The sequence below is a fragment of the Gasterosteus aculeatus genome, chromosome X (assembly GCF_964276395.1).
Source record: "Gasterosteus aculeatus chromosome X, fGasAcu3.hap1.1, whole genome shotgun sequence".
Lineage (NCBI taxonomy): Eukaryota > Metazoa > Chordata > Actinopteri > Perciformes > Gasterosteidae > Gasterosteus > Gasterosteus aculeatus.
The window spans coordinates 10,701,664-10,721,927 of record NC_135698.1 but is presented as its reverse complement, the minus strand read 5'-3'; the positions used below and the strand labels follow the sequence as shown (position 1 = coordinate 10,721,927).

At 43.3% G+C, this 20,264-nt stretch overlaps 1 protein-coding gene across 8 annotated transcripts; it reads left to right on the top strand.

The window, feature by feature from the left end:
- Positions 1 to 1,214: 1,214 nt before the first annotated feature.
- Positions 1,215 to 19,101, top strand: LOC120809886 (liprin-beta-1-like). Of its 8 annotated transcripts, XM_078082705.1 has the most exons (28): positions 1,301 to 1,544; positions 6,061 to 6,142; positions 6,725 to 6,930; positions 7,728 to 7,817; positions 7,931 to 8,044; positions 8,308 to 8,439; positions 8,953 to 9,045; positions 9,248 to 9,340; positions 9,995 to 10,112; positions 10,282 to 10,326; positions 11,641 to 11,702; positions 11,790 to 11,874; positions 12,162 to 12,301; positions 12,747 to 12,838; positions 13,580 to 13,640; positions 13,880 to 14,045; positions 14,435 to 14,467; positions 15,061 to 15,202; positions 15,381 to 15,512; positions 15,657 to 15,807; positions 15,916 to 16,027; positions 16,147 to 16,235; positions 16,431 to 16,553; positions 16,657 to 16,782; positions 16,869 to 17,057; positions 17,572 to 17,736; positions 18,004 to 18,069; positions 18,164 to 19,101. In XM_078082705.1, the coding sequence occupies exons 2-28, from the start codon at positions 6,079 to 6,081 to the stop codon at positions 18,245 to 18,247; spliced, it is 2,973 nt and encodes a 990-aa protein (XP_077938831.1). In that variant the 5' UTR covers positions 1,301 to 1,544; positions 6,061 to 6,078; the 3' UTR covers positions 18,248 to 19,101. The 8 variants fall into 8 exon arrangements, with proteins under 8 accessions (XP_077938837.1, XP_077938839.1, XP_077938834.1 ...); XM_078082709.1 differs by lacking the exon at positions 9,248 to 9,340; XM_078082707.1 differs by lacking the exon at positions 10,282 to 10,326.
- The last annotated feature ends 1,163 nt before the right edge of the window (positions 19,102 to 20,264 follow it).

The window sequence follows — 20,264 nt, the reverse complement described above, 5'->3', positions numbered from 1 at the left end:
GAGACTCGCACTCAGCAACCTCTACAGACTGAAGGGAATGTTGAAATCTGGATGGATTCAAATTTTTTTTATTTGGTTCGAGGCTTTGTTACTAGTTACACGAGCCTTTTGTACAATCTATTATTAGTTGCATCAATAAACCTGTAAAGTTGAAACAGACTGATGACACGGACGCCTATTGCTGCAGATATTATTCATCTTATTTTGGGCAGCTTGTTACTTCCTCCTTTGTATCACTATATAAGTTAGTTCATTCTTTATTTTTGGGCCCCAAGGAAAGCACTTACTCTTTATGACTGTTTCTGCCGTGCTATTAATTTGTCTGGACCCGGTGTGGTTTATTCTATTCGCTGGAAACTGAAGTACAACCAGGTTGATGATGGGACAGAATCGTTCCAGCCTCTCATTTTCTCCTTCCTGAGAGAAATAGCATCACAACTGCTTGGCGATGGAGTTGCCTATTTCTATGTCTGATTGCATTTCTTTTATTGATTAATTCATGGGTATCCTGTGAAAATGAAATTTTACTTGTCCTTCTCATTTTATATTATTATACTGTATATCCATGCTGCACTTAAACCGCATGTGAAGGTATTTGATTGTCTTGGTTTACCCTGACTGCCCATTAACATCTGCACTGCATGCGTAGTATTCAACACATGACTGCAGTAATTATATTTTCATGTCCCGTAATAGTTTTACTCCATTTACTGGAAATATTGCACGTTTTACTCCACCACATTTACCAGATACCAATTATTACTCAGACTAATAATTTAGCAACATACCCCAAATAAGCTTTATAAGCTGAATATATTTAGATGCCTGCATCAGAAACAATATTCCAGTACAATCCCCAATGGGAATACGTTTGGCTATTAATGTTTCTGTACTAAACGTTTAAATCGTAACTTCTACTGGTATTCTTTGCACAGTACGGGGATGAAGGAAACGCATGACCACATGATGTCCTCGGTGCTTCTTCAACGCTGGACAGACAGGCTCCTCCCACACCGTGAGGAATGTGCTGCATTCAGGGGCTAAACATTTAACGTTTCACAAAGGTTTTGACCTCAACGCGATTAGTTCAGTTACTCGATTGCAGGTTTTCCCTTGTCATTATTGTGATCACGTTTTTCTGTGTATTTGTAAAGAGCTAAATAAATATGAACCGCCTTTTTAACAAATCGTCATGCACTGCGCATTGCTTGTGTCGTCGGTCATCGTTCTTCCACAGTGGAGGATCTCGCATTTCCCATTTCTACCACGCTACGGGAACGCACCAGAACTCCCATCCTTAGATGAATCCGCGCTCGCGGGCCAATCCACCGGCAGCGGGGCGGGATTTTCCTGCACCACGTCCCGAGTTTTCCAACTTCCATATCCAACAATCCCGCCGCGTCGCGTCGCGTCGGGGCACCATGGAGTAGGGATGTGGACGGACGGGGGTAGCACACAGCGAAGTTCAGACGCCGACTAACGCGATTGTGGAATTGTTGGGAACCATCAACGGACTAACGGAAATCACTGGGAGCGGACTCTCGGTGAGTGAGCGCGACCATGTTCGTCTCTGAGCCAACTTTGCTTTGCGAGTTGCTAACGTTTACTTTGGCCAACGTGAGTCGGACCCAATTGAATATCATGGCGTTAAAGGACACCTTATTACTTGAACGAGTATTAACGAATGTTCCGACTGTCCGGAAAGGGTTTAAGCTTCTATCACCAGTTGCGTAAAAACGTTGAGCCTCCATGTTCTTGTATTTTCACTCCGCCGCCGTGAACTACAGGTTGACTCATCTGATTTATTGTGGCCTCAGGTGCTGCTGACTGCCGGTGAGATAAACCTGCTTTGATGCAGAAACCTTGGAGGGTTTTTTTTTTCCGCCAAAGGTGAATTTAACCAAACTGTGACCTTTGTCCCCGTCGACTGTTTAACCTTACTTCTTTTCGTTTTTAAAGCTGTAAAATTGGGCCAGCTGTTGCATCGCCCCCCAGTTGACTCCTCCAAAGTATTTGGCCTCCCTTCTAAAAATGCTTTCCTAAAACAAATGTATTTCCGGAGAGTGGAATAGATGAACATAAGGTAATTCCTCTGCAGTGGTGCGTTCATGAAGTTGCGTCAAACCATGTAATTTTACTCCTCTAAACGTTAACTACCAGGGCTCTTTATTTCCTTCTTCACAGTCTTTTCTTGAGCCAAGAATGCTAAAACGTCCTGCCTGTAAAGTTGCAATAAGCTACTTTTCTTTTAGTGGTTGTACAGATATGGAGTGACGCTGGAAAGGCTCATGCATCACAAAACATCAACATATGTGACTGAACATGAATGATTTCCCCAACAATCTGCACCACCTGTGCACTGTTGCCTTTTATTTTTTGGCATAATGTTAAAGACAAATGTTTTTAATTTGAGGAACAAGTCGTGCAGCCACGAGTAACAAGAATGAGGGGCTCCTCTCCAACATAAATCAATTGCAACTATGCTTTTTTGTTTTGCATACGCACGTGCAGGGGTAAAACTTTTTTATTTTTAAACATGGTAACTCATAATAATACCCCCCTCCCCCTCCTCCCCCCCAAATGTCCATCTTTTAGTGATGATGTATTCTGCCTGCTCACTCAGGTTGTAAATAGCCAGCAGGTCACACGAGAGCGGCGCCCTGCGGACGCACGGGCCAGGCCGGCTGCCTCCCAGCACTCCCCCACCCTTAAACTGCAAGACGATAACAAAACCTCCGTCACGAGAGGAAATCGCCGCAGGCCGTGTGCTTATTCTATGATTATTTTAAGCGTGTTTTACGGTGTGGCACAACACCGTACATGGTTGGGGCCAAAACACACTCGGATGATGTTTTTAGAGAGGTGCTTTGGAACACTTGAGCCTGTTCTAAGGTTTTCATTCATGGCGCTCTTTGCAATCGGAGCATTACGGGACGGAAAAGACTGAGTCAAAGCCTGCGTGACTCAAGACACGGAAAGTGACATAATGCGGGGGTTCTTGAACCCTTCCCTTTCTGCCCACACCTTTTTGTTATGACTTGGATATAAAAAGAAGTAAAGCAAAGTCTGTAAGATTGAGGCCTGTATTGTAAATTCTTCTTGTTTTATGTAGCAGTGCAACACTAGTTATTAGAGCCAGTTGCATGCCTGCAGTAAACACCCATCCCATCAGAGACAAGAGGCCCCGCGGGCTTATATTTAGTTTTCTATTTTCTCTGTGTAGAGAAAGAGTATAGTTTTTTCAGGACTGAGGAATTGCAAGGTTTTCTCTTCATTTCAGCTTTTGGTAATGTTCAGTGTTGTCGGGATTGGGTTCTTCCTGCATGACGGGACCAGAGCTCTAGGATATAAAAAGCCATTATCATGATCCACTCTCCCCCCTTGTATTCATTATCCTCTGCATGCCTCCGTGAACATTGCGTCTGCTTTTCACTAAAGGGCATGATGGCTTTTCCAATGTGTCTTCTTGTTTTGAGGCACTGTGGCTCTGTAAAGAGTACGTAGGCAGGTGTTATTGCAAATCCAGCGTGTACTGTAGCAGAGCATAGCATTTCCCCCCCCTATGTTTTTACCCCCCCCATCCCTCTCAGTCAAAATACCTCACTATCGTGGACAAAAGCCCTCTCTGTGTGTCTTGGGGTTCATGGAAGTGGTGCTTCTAGAGCAGCACACACTGAGACTTTGTTTTTTCAGACTGAGACTGGGGACTTTTGAGATGTCTCCTTTGATAGCAAGTTTGGTCGGATTAATTACAGATGCAGTAATGTCCTCCACAATGCATTATTAATTAAGTAAAGATAAAATGCAGTTTAATGATTTGATGAATGCATCATCTGTGGCAACCGTCTAACTGATTTGTGAAGATACCCGTTTGTGCTTTCACGAAACCATCATGCGCAATCTTTTGACTATTCTGACATTGTTTTAGACGAGCGACTAATGGACTAATTGAGAAAAAAATCCCGTGTTGCAGCCTGAAAATACACTGATTCACTCTTTTGTTTCGTGGAGACAAAACAGGCAAAGTCACCCTGCTGCTTGCTAGACAACCCTCCTTTGTTATGACTAGCCTTCCATGGAGCACACAGTGCACTTCTGCAGTTAGACATTCCTGTTCCTGAGACGTATGTCCACTGAATCGCGAATAACGCCACGTAAGGGGTCAGAGACCGTCCTTACTCTTGTTTAGAACCGATCAACACATGGCCAGTCGCCACCTGAGCAGCATGCCTGGTCTTGACTTGGTGTGTTTGAAGTCTGTTTGCTGTAAGCTGTGTGTTAACCGTACCCATATTTGCCTCTCTGCTGTGAGAGAAGCGCTGACTCGGGTTCTAAGGGAGATCATCTCCGATGCCCTGCAGGCCTCCATTCCAGTTTTGAGTCGCAGGGATCCACTCCGACTCTGCAGTTGAACAATGACTTTTTGGCCAAGCTGGTATTGACTTTCCAGTTTCGTGCTTACATGACATGTTGGAGATTTTGTTTTAACTAAAAAAAGGTGCAACAATAAACGACCGTATAGTTTCTTTCAAAAACTGAGAAAAGGACATTTGTCTGTAAAAAATACGAAGACCAACACCAAGATCCCATTTTCCAAAGTTAAAAAAAAAGAAATTTGAATCAATGTTTTCACAGACATGTTGTGCTTATTTTCATCTTTATTTGTGCCTAATGTTGATGTCTTTCTGAGAAGATAATGTGCAATACTGCTGATTCTGGGTCGAACAGTGGGCATGATCTAGGTCCCTTCTGAACCACCATTGAAATGTAATATTTTTAAACTCTTCCAGTAATTTGAGTACATTATTCCCATACCTAAGTAAAAAAAAAAAAAAAAAAAAGACATTCTAAAAGAAGATTGCCTTTTGGAAACAACCGATCTATTTCTCTGCTCTGCATTCCTGTCCTATTTGTGAGACAAGCAGTCACTGTCGGAAGCAGCTCTGCCCTCCTTCAGGGTTTACTGTTGGAAACCACTCAGCAGTCCACTATGAGGCTGACTGGAGGCACGCTGGTTCCTCTTATTTCTTCTCAGTCGATTTTGTGTGTGTGTGTGTGTGTGTGTGTGTGTGTGTGTGTGTGTGTGTGTGTGTGTGTGTGTGTGTGTGTGTGTGTGTTGTGATGGCTGCATGCTTACTTTACACGCAGTGGGAAATGTGCCCACAGAAATGCTGAAATAACAGTGTTGGGTCTTTGGGCGGTTTCCATAAAGTTTGTAAATGGTGCCAATTCCCAGTGATAGGCACTCCCAGGATGTGAGGCAGCTGATTTAAAGGAAAAGGTGTGTGTGTGTGTGTGTGTGTGTGTGTGTGTGTGTGTGTGTGTGCGTGCGTTCAAATGAATGCCTGTGCATGCACTTTTAAGCATGAATTTGCAGCCCGGCCTTTTGATTAAGCGTCCAAAGATAAAGGGTCTGTTGTGCTGCTGGGGCAGAGCTCCAAGGCTGGGATGCTAAAATGTAACCGATTCAAACAGAGTGTCCACTGTCCTATTGGCGGGACGTTCATTCTGACAATAGTTGAGGTGAATGGTTTGATTGAAATTCTGAAATGCATTATTCATCCCCTGCTCATTGAGTATAAATCAGCAGAGCACATATAGTTCTATTTCAGAGGTTTTGGTTTGTTTTGGCAGATCTTTTCTTATTTCTTATTATCTTATCTTTATTTTTGCTGCCACACTCTGGTCATCATGTAGCTGTCTATACGTGGTGCTTTCAGGTCATTTTACTCAAAAACGTCAAATCCATCTAAACTGTGGCATTTTAGCAGATAATGTGCAAATTTCAGGCATAGTGGGTTGTTGAGGATGCACTGCAGTCACAGCTTAATTCCCGGGTGGGAACTGCACATCTGCAGATCTGTGATTCTCACTGCTCTACGCTGCTGGGTTGGTCGTCCCAATAACCGTTGGTGTTTTCATTGTCATGTTCTTTTCAGTTTATTGTGAGATTTCTTGTTTTGTGTCACCGCCTGGTACACCATGCGAGTGTGGAGATTTCTCAGAGGCTTCTTTACAAAAGAGATCATGATGCATTGATGATGATCATTGGATTTCCAGGTTCCTCGGTGAGTAAAGATGATGGCTGATGCCAGCGACATGTTGGCGGCCGCCTTGGAGCAGATGGACGGCATTATAGCAGGTATAATTTGTCTATTGCATCAAGCGTTGCCATACTATTTTATAAATTTACAGCTGTGTCAACAAAGCAAAATGTTTTCCAGGTTGAGCAAACATTGTTAACACTTTATCATTTTAAATAGACATCAAAAATGGCAGTCGCAAATCTATTCAATTGACAGAGAAGCAGATGAAGCTGAATGATAAACATAAAGGACATATGTAGAATGTTTGTTTTCATAAAACCCAAATCACAAATAATGTAGCTTTTATTCTGCTTGATCCTTATTAAGCTGCCATAACTGCATCATATCTTAATTGCTCATCTTCAGCACATAGCTGATGCCAATATTGGTCGTCTCCTAATTACGTGAATTTTATGATGATCATCATTCACTTAAGTCCAGCCTCTGATAGCGGGCACTCTGCCATTTAGTCAATGCAACATTGTAATTAATACGAGTGTTGAAAGTTGTGTTATGTGTATGGTGACCTGAGCACGAACAATACCTGGTCTCCTTTTGTACGGCTGAGAGCAGTTTTCTTTGGGGTTCCCGCCCTTGATGCTCCCCTCCCTCTCCTCTGTGGTGCTTCTCTACCTCAGGCTCCAAGACTCTGGACTACTCCAATGGGATGTACGACTGTCAGTCCCCCACCTCTCCTTTCATGGGCAGCCTGCGGGCGCTGCACCTTTTGGAAGACCTTCGGAGTGTCCTGGAGTTGATGGACACGGAGGAACGGGAGAGTCTGCGCTGCCAGATCCCCGACTCCACAGCTGACAGTCTGGTCGAGTGGCTCCATGGTCACTTGGTAAGACGTAGATTTAAAAAAGCCTGCACGCGCTACAAGAGAAGCTACAAAATCTGTAACAGAATAGTGTCTGAGATATTAAACCGATATGGTAATCATCAACAGTTGCTGTTTTAGTTCATTAACTGGAGATCAGAATACAGTCTCATCTGTTTCTCATCAGTTTCTCTGGTAATATAACGTAACTGGTTTATCTAAAATTAGAAGGTGACAAATGTAGAAGCAAAAGAGGGAACTCTTTCACTGTCTAAGGCCGGTTTAAGTTGAGTCACCATGGAGGAGGCTTAGTCTGTGCTGGTAGGACAGAATGTGCTGCAAACAAGCTGTAGAACATCTGGTTTGCTTCTGATTGTGATCACCCTCTCTGTGATCTCTGTGAATGCACACCAGCACGGGCAAGCAGTCCTGTGTGAAAGTAGAACGTAGACAACAGACAAACATGACTGCCGCCCCGCGCCAAGTTCACTGGGAATTCATGCTGAAATGTTGGGGGTGGGGGCCGGGGGTGTTAAGTGTGCTTGGCTAGATGGGCTGAAGAGTTTTTGTAGGATGCTGTAAGTCAGTGTAAACAGCAGCCTGAATGTGAGCCATCTTCTCAGCTATGGAAGGTTTTGCTAGTGCAGGGCAGCCAGTCACACTTTGAATTGAATCTGACATCGTTAGGTGGTTAAACCTCAAATAATTTTAGGATCAGCTGACTAAATAACCTACCTGAGTCTGCACCGTGCAAGGTGAAAGAAGAGTCTCTCTTTGTCTAATCCATGTTTCTTTCTCTGTGTGTGTGTGCGTGTGCGCAGTCCAACGGGCACATCTCTCTGAGTGGCTCTGACCACTACCAGGAGAGGCTTTCCCGAATAGAATGTGATAAGGAGTCACTAGTTCTTCAGGTATCCATCCGACAATGGTTAAAAATCCCGCAATTTCCAAGAGGAGGCAACATTTGACTAGAGATAAAATCTGCTTAAAAAAAAACCCCACCTCTCTTCTTGGTTCCTCGCAGGTGAGCGTGCTGACGGACCAGGTGGAGGCTCAGGGAGAAAAGATTCGAGACCTGGACATGTGCTTGGATGAGCACAGGGACAAACTCAACGCCACTGAGGAGATGCTACAACAGGTGTGTGTGCGTCTCGTATGCAATGTGCCACCCGGTAGTGAAAGCTTTCATATGTGTGGAGGGGAAGCTCACTTTTACCGTTAAAGGTCGGAGTTCACGAACATCTGCTGTGTTGTTTCTTACTCATGCGCTTACGTCGGGGGTGGAAGTCTGCCACTGACTGTTATTACTAATATTTACAACGACAAGAATGCCTCTGCATCCAACGTTGACTATACAGCAACCAACTTTCATTGCAACGTCGCTTCTTTTATCATTCGCAGGAGATTCTGTGCAGAACTACGCTGGAGACGCAGAAGCTAGAACTGATCTCCGAAGTGTCCAACCTGAGGCTGAAGCAGAATACCTTGGAGAAGGACAGACTTGATTTTGATGATAGATTTAGAGATAGTGAGGTATGTGAGCTACTTCTCAGGAAAGGAATTCCCTTTCTCCTTTCTCGCTCCTCAATATACGCACGCACACGCACGCGCTAGTTTTCACGCATATTGTGACACATGTGGGGGACAGACGTCACATTTTATTTAGTCAGTCTCAAAGCAGCTGTGTTTTGAGAAAGAATGAAAGTCAGATGAATGTTCTTACTTTTCAAGGACAAATCATTCATGGAAGTATCCAAACTTTAAGAAGCCTATCCGTTGTTTACAAGATTGGAGAATTTTCTGCTCTCAGAGGAAGCATGCAGGATACTTGGAAGCATTCCAACGCGACGCGTTGTTGTTGTTGCAGCGCGGCCGCCTCTTCCACCCCACTGGAACAAAAAGCTGCTGTCAATGTCCTGCCTCACAAGGCGTAAATCCCCTCTCTTCTCTTGTTGTAACACCGCTGTGCCTTCTGAAGCATTAAATCTCCAAGGAATTCAGCCTCTTCAAATGTATCCACGGTCACTAAATGCTTTCTATTTTCAGGATTTGATTCTTGAAATTAACGAACTGCGGTACAGATTGACAGAGCTGGAGAGTGAAAAAGTACAGTACGAAAAGAAACTCAAATCCACAAAGGTGAGTTTTCACAGGAGGGTTCTCTGACTGTCTTCGTGGCTGTGGATGTGTTCTCAAGAGTTTTCTTTCTGTTTTAATGTGCTTTGTTCTGTAAATACTCTGGTTTGAATCTTAAGTAGTTTATCTTATTGACCTCCTTCACTTCTTGCATCTCTACATTCTCTCTCTCTCTCTCTTCCTTGCCTTGTCTCTCAACTGCTAGTCACTAATGGCCAAGCTTTCTAGCCTGAGAATCAAAATGGGCCAGATGCAGTATGAGAAACAGAGGAAGGAGCACAAACTCCAGGCTATGAAGGTTGGCTTTTGTCAGGACGACTGTTTGGCTTGCTGTATGATTATGGTTTTTGACCTCTCCCTTTGGATCCTCTTCTGCTTTTATTTTTGAGGGTAAAATCATTACATCTGGTTGGCAGTATTATTTTAAGCAAATGGACTTTTTGTAAACTGTGAAGTCACTTGCTTGCCTAAACCATGCAGCAGAGTAAAATGCAAAAAGTCGGGATCATTTAGAAAAATGTCTTGCTTGACTCAGGGTATCTACAGGGGGCAACTTCAAGCAAACGCTCACATTTTCAAACCACAGGCATGCGCTAATTGGGGTTCTCGCTGTTTTTGGCAGATTTGGCAGCGTTCTATTTCTGTGCGTCTTCCTCTTCTTTCTGAAATTGTTCAGGGAAATTTATATTTTCAACTTGCTTCCTATTGTGGTCAATTGTAAACGTATCGTTTTTATAATGGCATGTATTTGTTAATACCTGAGTCCTTACCCAGCCACCTCACACATGCCGCCCCCCCCCCACCCTTCCCAGCAGGTGTGTCCTGCGTGTCTGTACACCACGTCTGCATCCTTCAAACTCCGTGTTGTGGTTTGTTTGTAGTGTGGCGTTGGAGTGGGGGAGGTTGTGTCTGTGTGGAGGAAACGCCCTCACTGTTGTCATCTGCTCGACAGGAGGAGCTGGCCGCGATGAGGTGGCAGCTGGAGGGCAAAGACGGAGAGACGAGGAGACTACAGGACGAGACGGGCTTCAGAGCCATCGCCTCGAGCAGTTCAGATCCTGCGGAGAGAGGTGGGAAAACCAGTCCGATGGCCAGCGGTACTGACGACGAGCATGCATGATGTCTAAGCTCCTGGTCATGAGATTGAGTGCTAATATCTATGGATAATTAGCAAAGCAGTCGGCTTAGTTCTGCTAGAGCCAAACCATTTTTTGTTTCATAATTCTTTGTCCTGTTTAGTCTCTCATCCAGATGAAACTCTTAGAAAGAGGCTGAAAGAAAAACGTAAGGGGGGTTTTTATATTTGTTTTTATTATTGCACCTTATTACTGCACCCCTCTCAACCCATGTTTGCATGAACGAGCATGAGCCACCTGAACTCAGCTTGTCCATTATAACCCATTGGAGTGCTACTACCAGACCGCAACGCATCGCATCATTATACCGTGGTCAACTTTGGGGACCTTGAGGTGAAGACCAAAGCCAATCCTAAAGGAATGTCTGCTTTGTGTTTTCACCAGGAATGAATTTGTTGTTTGTCATAACCATTCAGGCTGCTCACTCATCCTTCTGCCTCGTGTTCTCCAACAATAATCACCTCCTGTACTCGGCCATATCTCCCTTCTAGCTCCTCCGGACCTGCCCTCGCTCACACCAACAGCCAGTGTGTGTCCTGCTAATCCGCCATGTTGTTGTCAAGCTCAGTGTGTGACAGTCTTATTCGTTACCGCATCAGTGATCTTCCACTTATGTAGAACAATTTCATTTTTCATTCAGTACGCGGATTCCCTCAACATGGACATCCATACAGTTTACTAATCGAGAATAGATCAGTTGAATTTGCATTTTATTGCCCAAAACCGATGTCTTTTTTTTTTTTTTCATCATCACAAAGCACATAGAATCTGAACAGTGACATTTTTCTCATTAGAAAATCAATATCAGTCGGGTCATAATTCTATAATTCTTCTAAAAAAACGTTTATGTCCCTCCACATCGACGTTGCAGTGGTCACTTTGCCAATGCAGACGAGGAAGACGTGGCGTGTTTTGCCGCGGGAGTCACCAACACATCTGGCTCAGGCTCTACACACTCCTGCATACAGAAGTAGCAGCCATCGCTCCACCAAACGCCTTAATTAACAATATGGCTCTCTGTCCCCTGATCGTCTTCCCTGTTATCATCTACTCACGAATTTGCAGATATCTAAATATCCAATTAATCCCCATTTGGAGATCATATTGAAGTACTTTTTGTTGTTGAATTACTTAAAAACAACAATCCTGAGAGGAGACTGGCTGAATAAAAGAAGTTTGTTAGTGTTTTACAACGCTGTCACAGAAAAGGCGCTGTAGCTGTGTGAGTGTGTGTCTTCTGGAAAGCGAAAATGTTCTACCAAGTGAAATATGTGAAAAATCTGTTCACACAAGGATATTATTATTTCATTTGAAGAACAGAATGTGGCTGAAATGACTTTCAATGCCTGCACGGTGGAAGCCCCCTTTGCGCTCTGTGTGCTCAGGTCCTTCATCCATATCCTCCTTGTACCTGCGTTAATCATCACACATTCTGTCGTTGATAACTGTCTGTCCTCACTAGATGTGGAAGTGCAGAGAATGAAAAAGGCAGTTGAGTCGTTGATGGCAGCCAATGAAGAAAAGGTACATTTGATAAGTTGTGATTCACTTTGTGCCGAATCAAGCAGTTCAAAGAACTTACTGTGGATCAACTTGTCTTTGACTTTGCAGGATCGTAAGATCGATGACCTGAAGCAGTCGCTGCTGCGTTATAAGAAAGTTCAAGAGATGGTGATGTCAGTGCAGGGGAAGAAAGGTGAGTTATCTGCCAGAGTAAATTAGTGATATTTACAAAGATCCGCCTCAATGGCCACGATGCTATGTCGGAAGTATTAGTCCATTAACTGCATTTGACTTATACTTAACTTTAATACCAGCAATTCTTCACAATATATCTGATGTTTGATTGTGCTATCCAATTTAGATGGCGTCTGGATTTATTCCTGTACAATATGATAATCCCCTTGAGTAAAGGTTTGATCAATGCTAAACAACACAGCGGATTCTGAAAGTGTCAAACTTCTTAATCATTGTCTATTGCAGAGAAAAGCAAAGACACTGAACACATGGGCAGTAATGGTGATGAGTCCATTGCATTCTTCTCAAACATCCCGGAGTTCATGGAGTCCGAAAAGTATGACGTTACAGATGGGGAACAACTGAAAAGTAGGAGCCCAGATGAGGTTTGTGTTCCATAGTGTGTGTTTCACAAATTCTAAAAATCAACTGGCACTCATAAGTGAGTAGCAGTTGATTTTGATAAGCATAAAAAATTCAGTACTGTAAATTGCATTCTTAACCACAATATATTTTTGATTTGTCAGTGTTGATGTAGCAATGTATAATGTTACATTTTGTATTACGAACTTCATTGGTTTCTTTTTGATGTATTGCTTAGCGACTCTCTGCGATTTCCACTTTTTAGAGCAGCGTCATATCTTATTAAACTCACCTAGATTTCACACTTGCTAAATGATTGTTGACGGGTTTGACGTCCAATTAAATGAATAACATTGGCTGTCGGTTCTCTAAGCATTACTGGAGATTAATAGAATGCTGTATTCTCATGTCTGCTGAATCTTTATTTTTTTACTTTTAATGTTAAAAAGTGTATATTTCTATGTCTAGTTGGAGATCCTCAATGGACTGAGTGAAGAGCCTTCCCCCACACCGAGCCCTTCAGATCCAGAAGGAGTATTAGAAGCAGCAGATGTAGAAAGGTTAAAGTCAAGACTATGCTCTTCTACATGCATTGATTTAGTAGACAGGATTTGGCAAATGTAGGTTTCTATAACGTATGTATATATTTATTTTTACGTGTCTCCAATAGTTTCCATTTTTTTGTGCCGCTTGACAAAGAATCAATCATATATCAAAAGAAAGATGATATCAAGTTGTACTGATGAATATGACCTGAAGTCCTTTCAGCAACACGAAGGTATCCATGCCCGCTCTGTAGTGTGCGCTTACGTAACAAGCAATCACACCACAGCCGAGGTTTGCTCGCCGGCTTCCTGCAACCAGACAAGAGCTCCACATAGCGACTTGGCTAGATAGGATTTAACAGAATTAGAGCTACGTTTTGTGTTGGTCTGGTTTGTTGTTACAATATTTAAGAAACGTGTACGTTTTGAATATTACAGATTGTTTCAAGAAAACAACAAAAGCAGAGATTCAAGTGTTTCTATGTAGTATGAAGTGAATATTACATATTACAAGTGAATTTATAACATTTTGATGTTAAGATTGTATATTGCATTGTATATCTACTGCACAGCTATGGCAGCAAACCACAAACTCAGGCAACTATTGTTGACTTACTTCAGTCATGTCTGAGAAGGTGTCTCAGTAGTTAAGTTCATAACCTGTAGCTGCAGACTGCTGCTTCTGACGACCAAAGCTCCCTATCTCTACTACGCTGCCACCAGTTTAGTTTGCATTGTTGTGTTTTGACGTTTCAGCTGCCATGATGCTGCACAGACTGGCAGCCGGGAGCATCTGGAGAGGAGCAATAATCAAAAGGTAAAAGCTGCTCTTTTTTTCTTTCTTTTTTATCGTTAATCTGATGTTAATGCCTTTTTTCCCAGGATATTGTTCATTTGTAAAACAATACAACCAGCCTCTCGCCCTCATAAAAATGTATATAAAACGAATATTTTAATTATGGATCAACTATCTAACTACAGTTTAGCATGTCATACTTGACCAGTTGGCACTTGTAGGTTGGTCCTGTAGGAGTAATGCTTTTTGGCCTCTGCTAGAATGCCGGTGCAGAGACGAGTGAAAAGCCGCCGATGGGTCCCTCCGCCACCTCGCCCGCCAGCACAGAGGATGAAAGCTTTGGTTCCAGAAAGGCTCGTTCCTCCTTTGGAAAGGGCTTCTTCAAGCTCCGTGGGGCCAAGAAAACAACCAGTACCCCTAACCTCGGTAAGCGAGCTTCTTCGCTCTGCATTTGATGCCATTCTGACATTCAGCGTTTACTAGAGAGTGAGATTGACTTGGAGGCTTTTTGTCCACCATGACTGAACTTCCCAAGCCCCACCCATGGAACATACTAGCTGGACCAAGACCATAATTTGCGGCCCACACAGACTGTGCTCCCCATTTAATTATGGAAGTCCGTTCCTGTGCCGATGTATGCCCTTTGTTCTGTGTGTGGGCTTTTAATGTGTACTATACACAACTATGCCTGTGTTTGTTCCAACTGTACAATCTGGTTTTCCTATTTTTATCATAATGTCTGCCCTTTGTCTTGTCCTTTTTTAATTTTATTTTTATTGGATCCTGTTGTGTGTGTCCTTTTGTAACACATGAAGACCGCAGCCGGAGTGCAAGTGCGCCTATGCTAGGTACAGTATAGACAAGAGGTCGTTGATGGGCTCAAGACAAAAGGAAACTACTGAAATATAGCGTGCATTGAAGTTCTCTTTTGTGCTTTTTGAAGCCGTCCATCTAGCTGACATCTTTTTATCATCCCTCCTCAGTGCTACAGCCGCACCCTTGTCCCTCTCATTGTTGCACAAATGTCCAACATAGAGAGTCTGTTGTTCATTTGCCTGTGAGCCTGCATGTATTTGTTTAGTCGTTTTTTTTTTTTTTGTCCAAACGATCTGTTTCAAGATTGTGATTATCAGATAAAATGATATATTTGGATCTTGAAGGCCTCCCGCAAAACCATCCAACACCAAACTAATGAGCCTCCTTTCTATCTAATCAAATTTGACTGTTTTATTCCAGACTTAGTCAGACATCCACTGTGTCTGATGCATGCGTACTAGAGAGGGTATTGCTTTTAATGCCCACTGCCATCACCGCTCACTCTGTCTAGGTCCAGACATCATGTGTCTGTCTGCTTTCTGGGTCTCTGCACAGACCGTGTGCAGCAGCCCGTCTCCCACACGGATCCTTGTGATGCTGATTCTGTGGGTACTTGTTTTTACAGCTGAAATGGAGCGCCAGGGCACCGACCATCTGGATCTGGCCGGGCTGCCACAGAGGTCAGCTAACAGCGACAGTACAAACACGCTGTCTACGACTCCAGAGAGCAGGAAAAAATCAAAGGGAATAAAGAAACTCTTTGGGAAGTGAGTAGAAAATAACATAGAAATTGTAGCGCTTGATTTTAAGAAGAACACACACAAAAAAACGTTTTTGTATATCGTAATACTGAGTTTTATCAATGTGCAAAACAATTCTATGGTAAAGGCTGAGATTTGATCATGGGAAAGTTTTAACATGTATAATTGAATGTCCTATTTTAAGGCTAAAAAGGAGTCAGTCTACTACATTTAACCTGGATGACAACCTACCAGAAGGTGACTTCAAGAGAGGCGGAGTGCGAGCCACAGCAGGACCCAGATTGGGTTGGTCTCGTGACCTCAAAACCGCAAACAAGTAAGTAAGTCTGTGTATTCAGCCTGACGAAGTGGTTGGCTTGTTTTGTACCTCTGGTGTGTTTAGAATCATGTGATGTTTTTTGTATGCCAATACAAAGGTGTCATAGGTTTTGACTACCTATTCATTTACTTCTTTTATTAGTGACGTCGATGCTCCTTTTGCACGCTGGTCAAAGGATCAGGTGTGTGACTGGCTGCAGGGGCAGGGTCTTGGCCTTCATGTGAACATGGCTCGCGGATGGATCTCCTCTGGGCAGACGCTGCTGCAGGCCTCACAGCAAGACCTGGAGAGGGTGAGAACAGGCAGAATAATTCATTAAGCCTGGCGGCGCATTGTTGGTAAACAGTAACTCGGACGATGTCTCTGTAGTCTTTACTTGTCCTTTTTTGTGGATGTTTAGGAGCTTGGCATCAAACACCCGCTGCACAGAAAGAAGCTGCAGCTGGCTCTGCAAGCACTGGGCTCCGAGGAGGACGACAATAAGGGAAAGCTGGACTACCACTGGGTGACGAGTGAGTGCCAGCGAGTACCAACGATCTGCTGGCCGAAGGCCTTTTTCTGCTTCACTGAAAATTGTATTTGACGTTTGCTCTTATATAAATGACGTTTTGCTCTTTCTGGTCACGGTCAGGATGGCTGGATGACATTGGTCTGCCTCAGTACAAGACCCAATTTGATGAGGGGAGGGTGGATGGTCGCATGCTGCACTACATGACAGTGGTGAGTGTTGGCGGGGCGATCTGCACGGCCCGAGCAGTAAAGGGCTGGCGACTCCAGCGGCGTCCCACGTTAGAATTATTGAGAGGCAGATGAGCTCCACTATGGACAGCCTGGTCTCACCATCCGTATTTGTCACCGCATCCGCTATACTTTGCTTTTGCAGTAAGTCATTGATGTCCAACTTTTGTTTGTCAGGATGACCTGCTTTCTCTGAAAGTAGGGAGTGTTCTGCATCACCTCAGTATCAAGAGAGCCATCCAAGTGCTCAGACTCAACAACTATGAGCCCAACTGCTTGCGTCGTAGGCCGTCTGACGAGGTGCGTTCCCTTTAAATCACCCGTTTCATATTCCACGGCTGTGTGAACACAGTATAATTGGTTGGGGGGAGGTTCATCCTCTTTCTATGAATTGTGCCCGCAGAACAACATTTCTCCAGCGGAGATTTCCCAGTGGACCAACCACAGGGTCATGGAGTGGCTGCGGTCTGCAGACCTGGCCGAATACGCTCCCAACCTGCGAGGCAGCGGCGTGCACGGCGGCCTGATGGTGAGGGCGTCTGGCTTTCAGTCTTCCTAAGGAACACCGATTCCCTCCTGAAAGTATCCACTACTAGTCACTTGCCACTCTTTTAGGTTCTGGAGCCACGGTTCAACGTGGAGACCATGGCTTTGCTGCTGAACATCCCCCCCAACAAGACGTTGCTGCGCCGTCACCTGGGCACACATTTCAACCTGCTCATTGGCTTAGAGGCCCAGCAGCTCAAACAGGAGTGTCTAGAAAACCCGGACTATACTCTGCTGACGGCCACCACTAAGGTCAAGGTAACGTAAGAGCTCTCATGGAAACACTGTCTGTTCTTTAAAAGAGTACTGCTAGAAGTTATCTTAAAGCCCCTGAATATCCAAGAAAACTTTGGATTTGACATGATGATATACCCCTTTAGAAATGGTCAATTCAAATGACTAAATAATGTTAAATCAGGCGATGTCGAATCAGTTCTGTCCATCAGAACTTCCTTGTTCTCAAATTGTACTGCCAACTAGCCTGATTTTCATCAGCAAAAAGAGCTCACCAAAATAAGAGTGGAGAAGATGTTATTTTTACACTTTACAATGATTTTCATGTGCATGTCCAACATGATTTGATATGCATATAAAGGGTGGCCCATTTTCCCTTTTTTAAAATGTGAAACATTTGTTTATTTACTTTAATTTGGTAAATACACAAACCTTGTAAGACATCATTCATTTCATTAGCATTACTGTTTGCATATCTGTGTATTGTAGTGTATAAAACACTTTATTTATTATTCTTTTCTCTTGTCGTTCATACCAGCCAAGAAAACTGTCATTTGGTAACTTCGGCAGTCTGAGGAGAAAAAAGCAGGATGAGACAGAGGAGTATGTGTGTCCGATGGATGTGGAGATGCCAAAGGGACGAAGCTTTCAGAAAGGCTTTGAGCTCCAAATCTACGAGGATGACCTTGACAGGCTAGAGCAGGTGAGCTTTTCCCTCCATGGAACTGTGGACGGGTGGTTTGATTTATGCCTCTTACAAAAATGAACATCACTAACTGCATGTGCAGTATATCTGTAATATGTCAAAGACCTCTAATGTGTGCAATAAATGTAGAGAAGAAATAGTCACCGCTGTTGCTTAGCTGGTGGGTTTTTTCCCTGAGGATCTTCTCTCAGTCGTAGAGTCTTTACAGCTCAAGTTTTCATCCTCTATTGGGGGGTTTCAGTTGATTGATTTGCTGCTTCACAGATGGAGGACTCTGAAGGAACTGTGAGACAGATCGGAGCGTTCTCTGAGGGTATTCAAAACCTCACGGTGAGAATTCAACATTAAACAACGGACCGTGCTCAGCAATCATATTGTTTTGAAAAGCTTGTTATATTGCTTTCCATATTGTGTGTCTGATCAGAGCATGCTGAAAGATGATGAATTCTTCAAAGAGGCTTCAAATTCACCAAACCCGAGTGTAACGGATGAGGACTCCAACGCATGAGACCCGGTTCCCTTGTGACTGGAACGCTGTGCCAATACTTCTCCCGTTGCACACAGACTTCCCTCGACAAACCCCAACAACACTCTTTTCTTCTTAGTGTTACGTTCAAAGACGAGCCAAGAGTATTGCAATGTTTTATGCTTTTTATTTTTCATTTTTAAACATTGGTGTCTTGACAACCTACAGTCCAGCAGCCACTATCACTCCTGGTCGTTGTCTCGGTTACTGTCGTCTGATGAAAGCTGGGGAACCTTTGGGGCGACCCCACTGCTCGCCTGCCAGCTGGTTTCTGGAGTTGTTTACTGCCACAGTTCTATTTCTGATAGAACAGAGGTGTCAACCAGCAGAAGAAAATATGCCAATATAGATTTTAATATATGTCTTTTTAAATTCCTTTCTGACTTTAGAACTATTAAAGAAGTGATGTGCTGAGAAGATTTGCCCAGCTTTAGAAGTTGGTGTAAAGTAATAACTCCAAACGGCTGCTACGTTTTCTACAGAACTAAATCTTGCTAATTACATGGGAATTGTCATATATTTGATCCTACACTGAACATTTAACAGGTGTTCACTCAAAAGTAATATTCTACATGTATTTGCACCGATACATATCATACAGCACAACTTGTAATGACATGGTATTGAAATTCCACACATTTACAGTTTATTAACTTTTTGTTTATTTCTTGCTATAAACAAACTTTAATTGAATACAAGTTTTGGAAAGTGTTATTATTCAGAACTGTGATCTAACATTATGTCACATTTTTTTCCAAATACTATTGTCATAATACAACCCTTTAAATGTTTTTTTTACATTTGTTTTCTTAGATCAATAAAGTTATTTAAATGTTTCAATTTGTCAAAAGTTGCGGTACACGTGCAAAGATTTGTCTATTTAGTTTCCTGAGCAAAAATCTGATTATCAAACTAGTCAACAATTCAAATTTGGTTAAATGAAGGTTTGATGAACCTGGAGACAAATGGCAGCAGTGGAATCATCACGTCATTGAAAACATCTTATAACCTCAGAGTCCTGATCAATCAATGCCATGTGTAAGTTTGTAACAATATTATCAAAAACTGCTTCATTGGTGTAGCGGCCGAACGCCACTTCCTGTGTGTGAGTGTTGGTACTTTATTTTGAAATGTAATTAGCAGCAGAATCACGTGGGCAGGGGTGCAGTGGTTTATGAATGAGTGTAGGCACCCTGGCAGAGGGATGGTTGTATGGACATGGGGGTGAGTCGGGAGACGATACTTTTTGTTGACCGTATCCTACAGCGCACTTTATTGCATCGGCGCACATCGTGTATCGCTTCGCCCGCTTGGATGTGTTTTTAACTTAATAAAAAAACAATGAACTTCATAGGAGGAATCAGCGTCTGTTTGGAACGAGTCCACAGCAATCTCCCGTACTTAGCCTCACGTGACTCTACCGGATTGCAGTCACCACATTTGTCAACAAAAAAGTAAACAAATAAGTGATCAGTTGCATACAACAAACGCGCAGTCTTTATCACGGATTCCCGTCGGATTCCGGGGTTATGGATCCGAAGAAGAAAGCTGGATTACATCGCGACAGAGATCCTTACCGAGCCACGGATTCATCCCAACGCGAACAGCCACGGTAGGCACGCAAAATCCCCACTCTCATTCATGCTGCGTTTGGAAAGTTTGACGGTTTGCGGGTGTCCATTGGGGATCGCCGTCTTTCCGGGTGACGTTCGCCTACATCGACTGTCGAATTGTTTGGCTTGGCAGTGCGGAATCGGATGTTGAATCCCGTTTTGGAAACGTGAATTTAATTGAACGCTATTGACTCGTTGGTGCACTGTGAAACTTGAACTGTCGAACTTGAAGGCACAATGAGCGAAACACATGATCGCGATGTGAATAATGTTTCCGAAACAATGGAAAAACGAGAAGTCAAACTAACTGCAAAGGCTTTGGCAATAAAAATTGAAAAACTTCAAAAGGAGCGAAAGGTGCTCGTAGATAAAATCAAAGCGCTAAT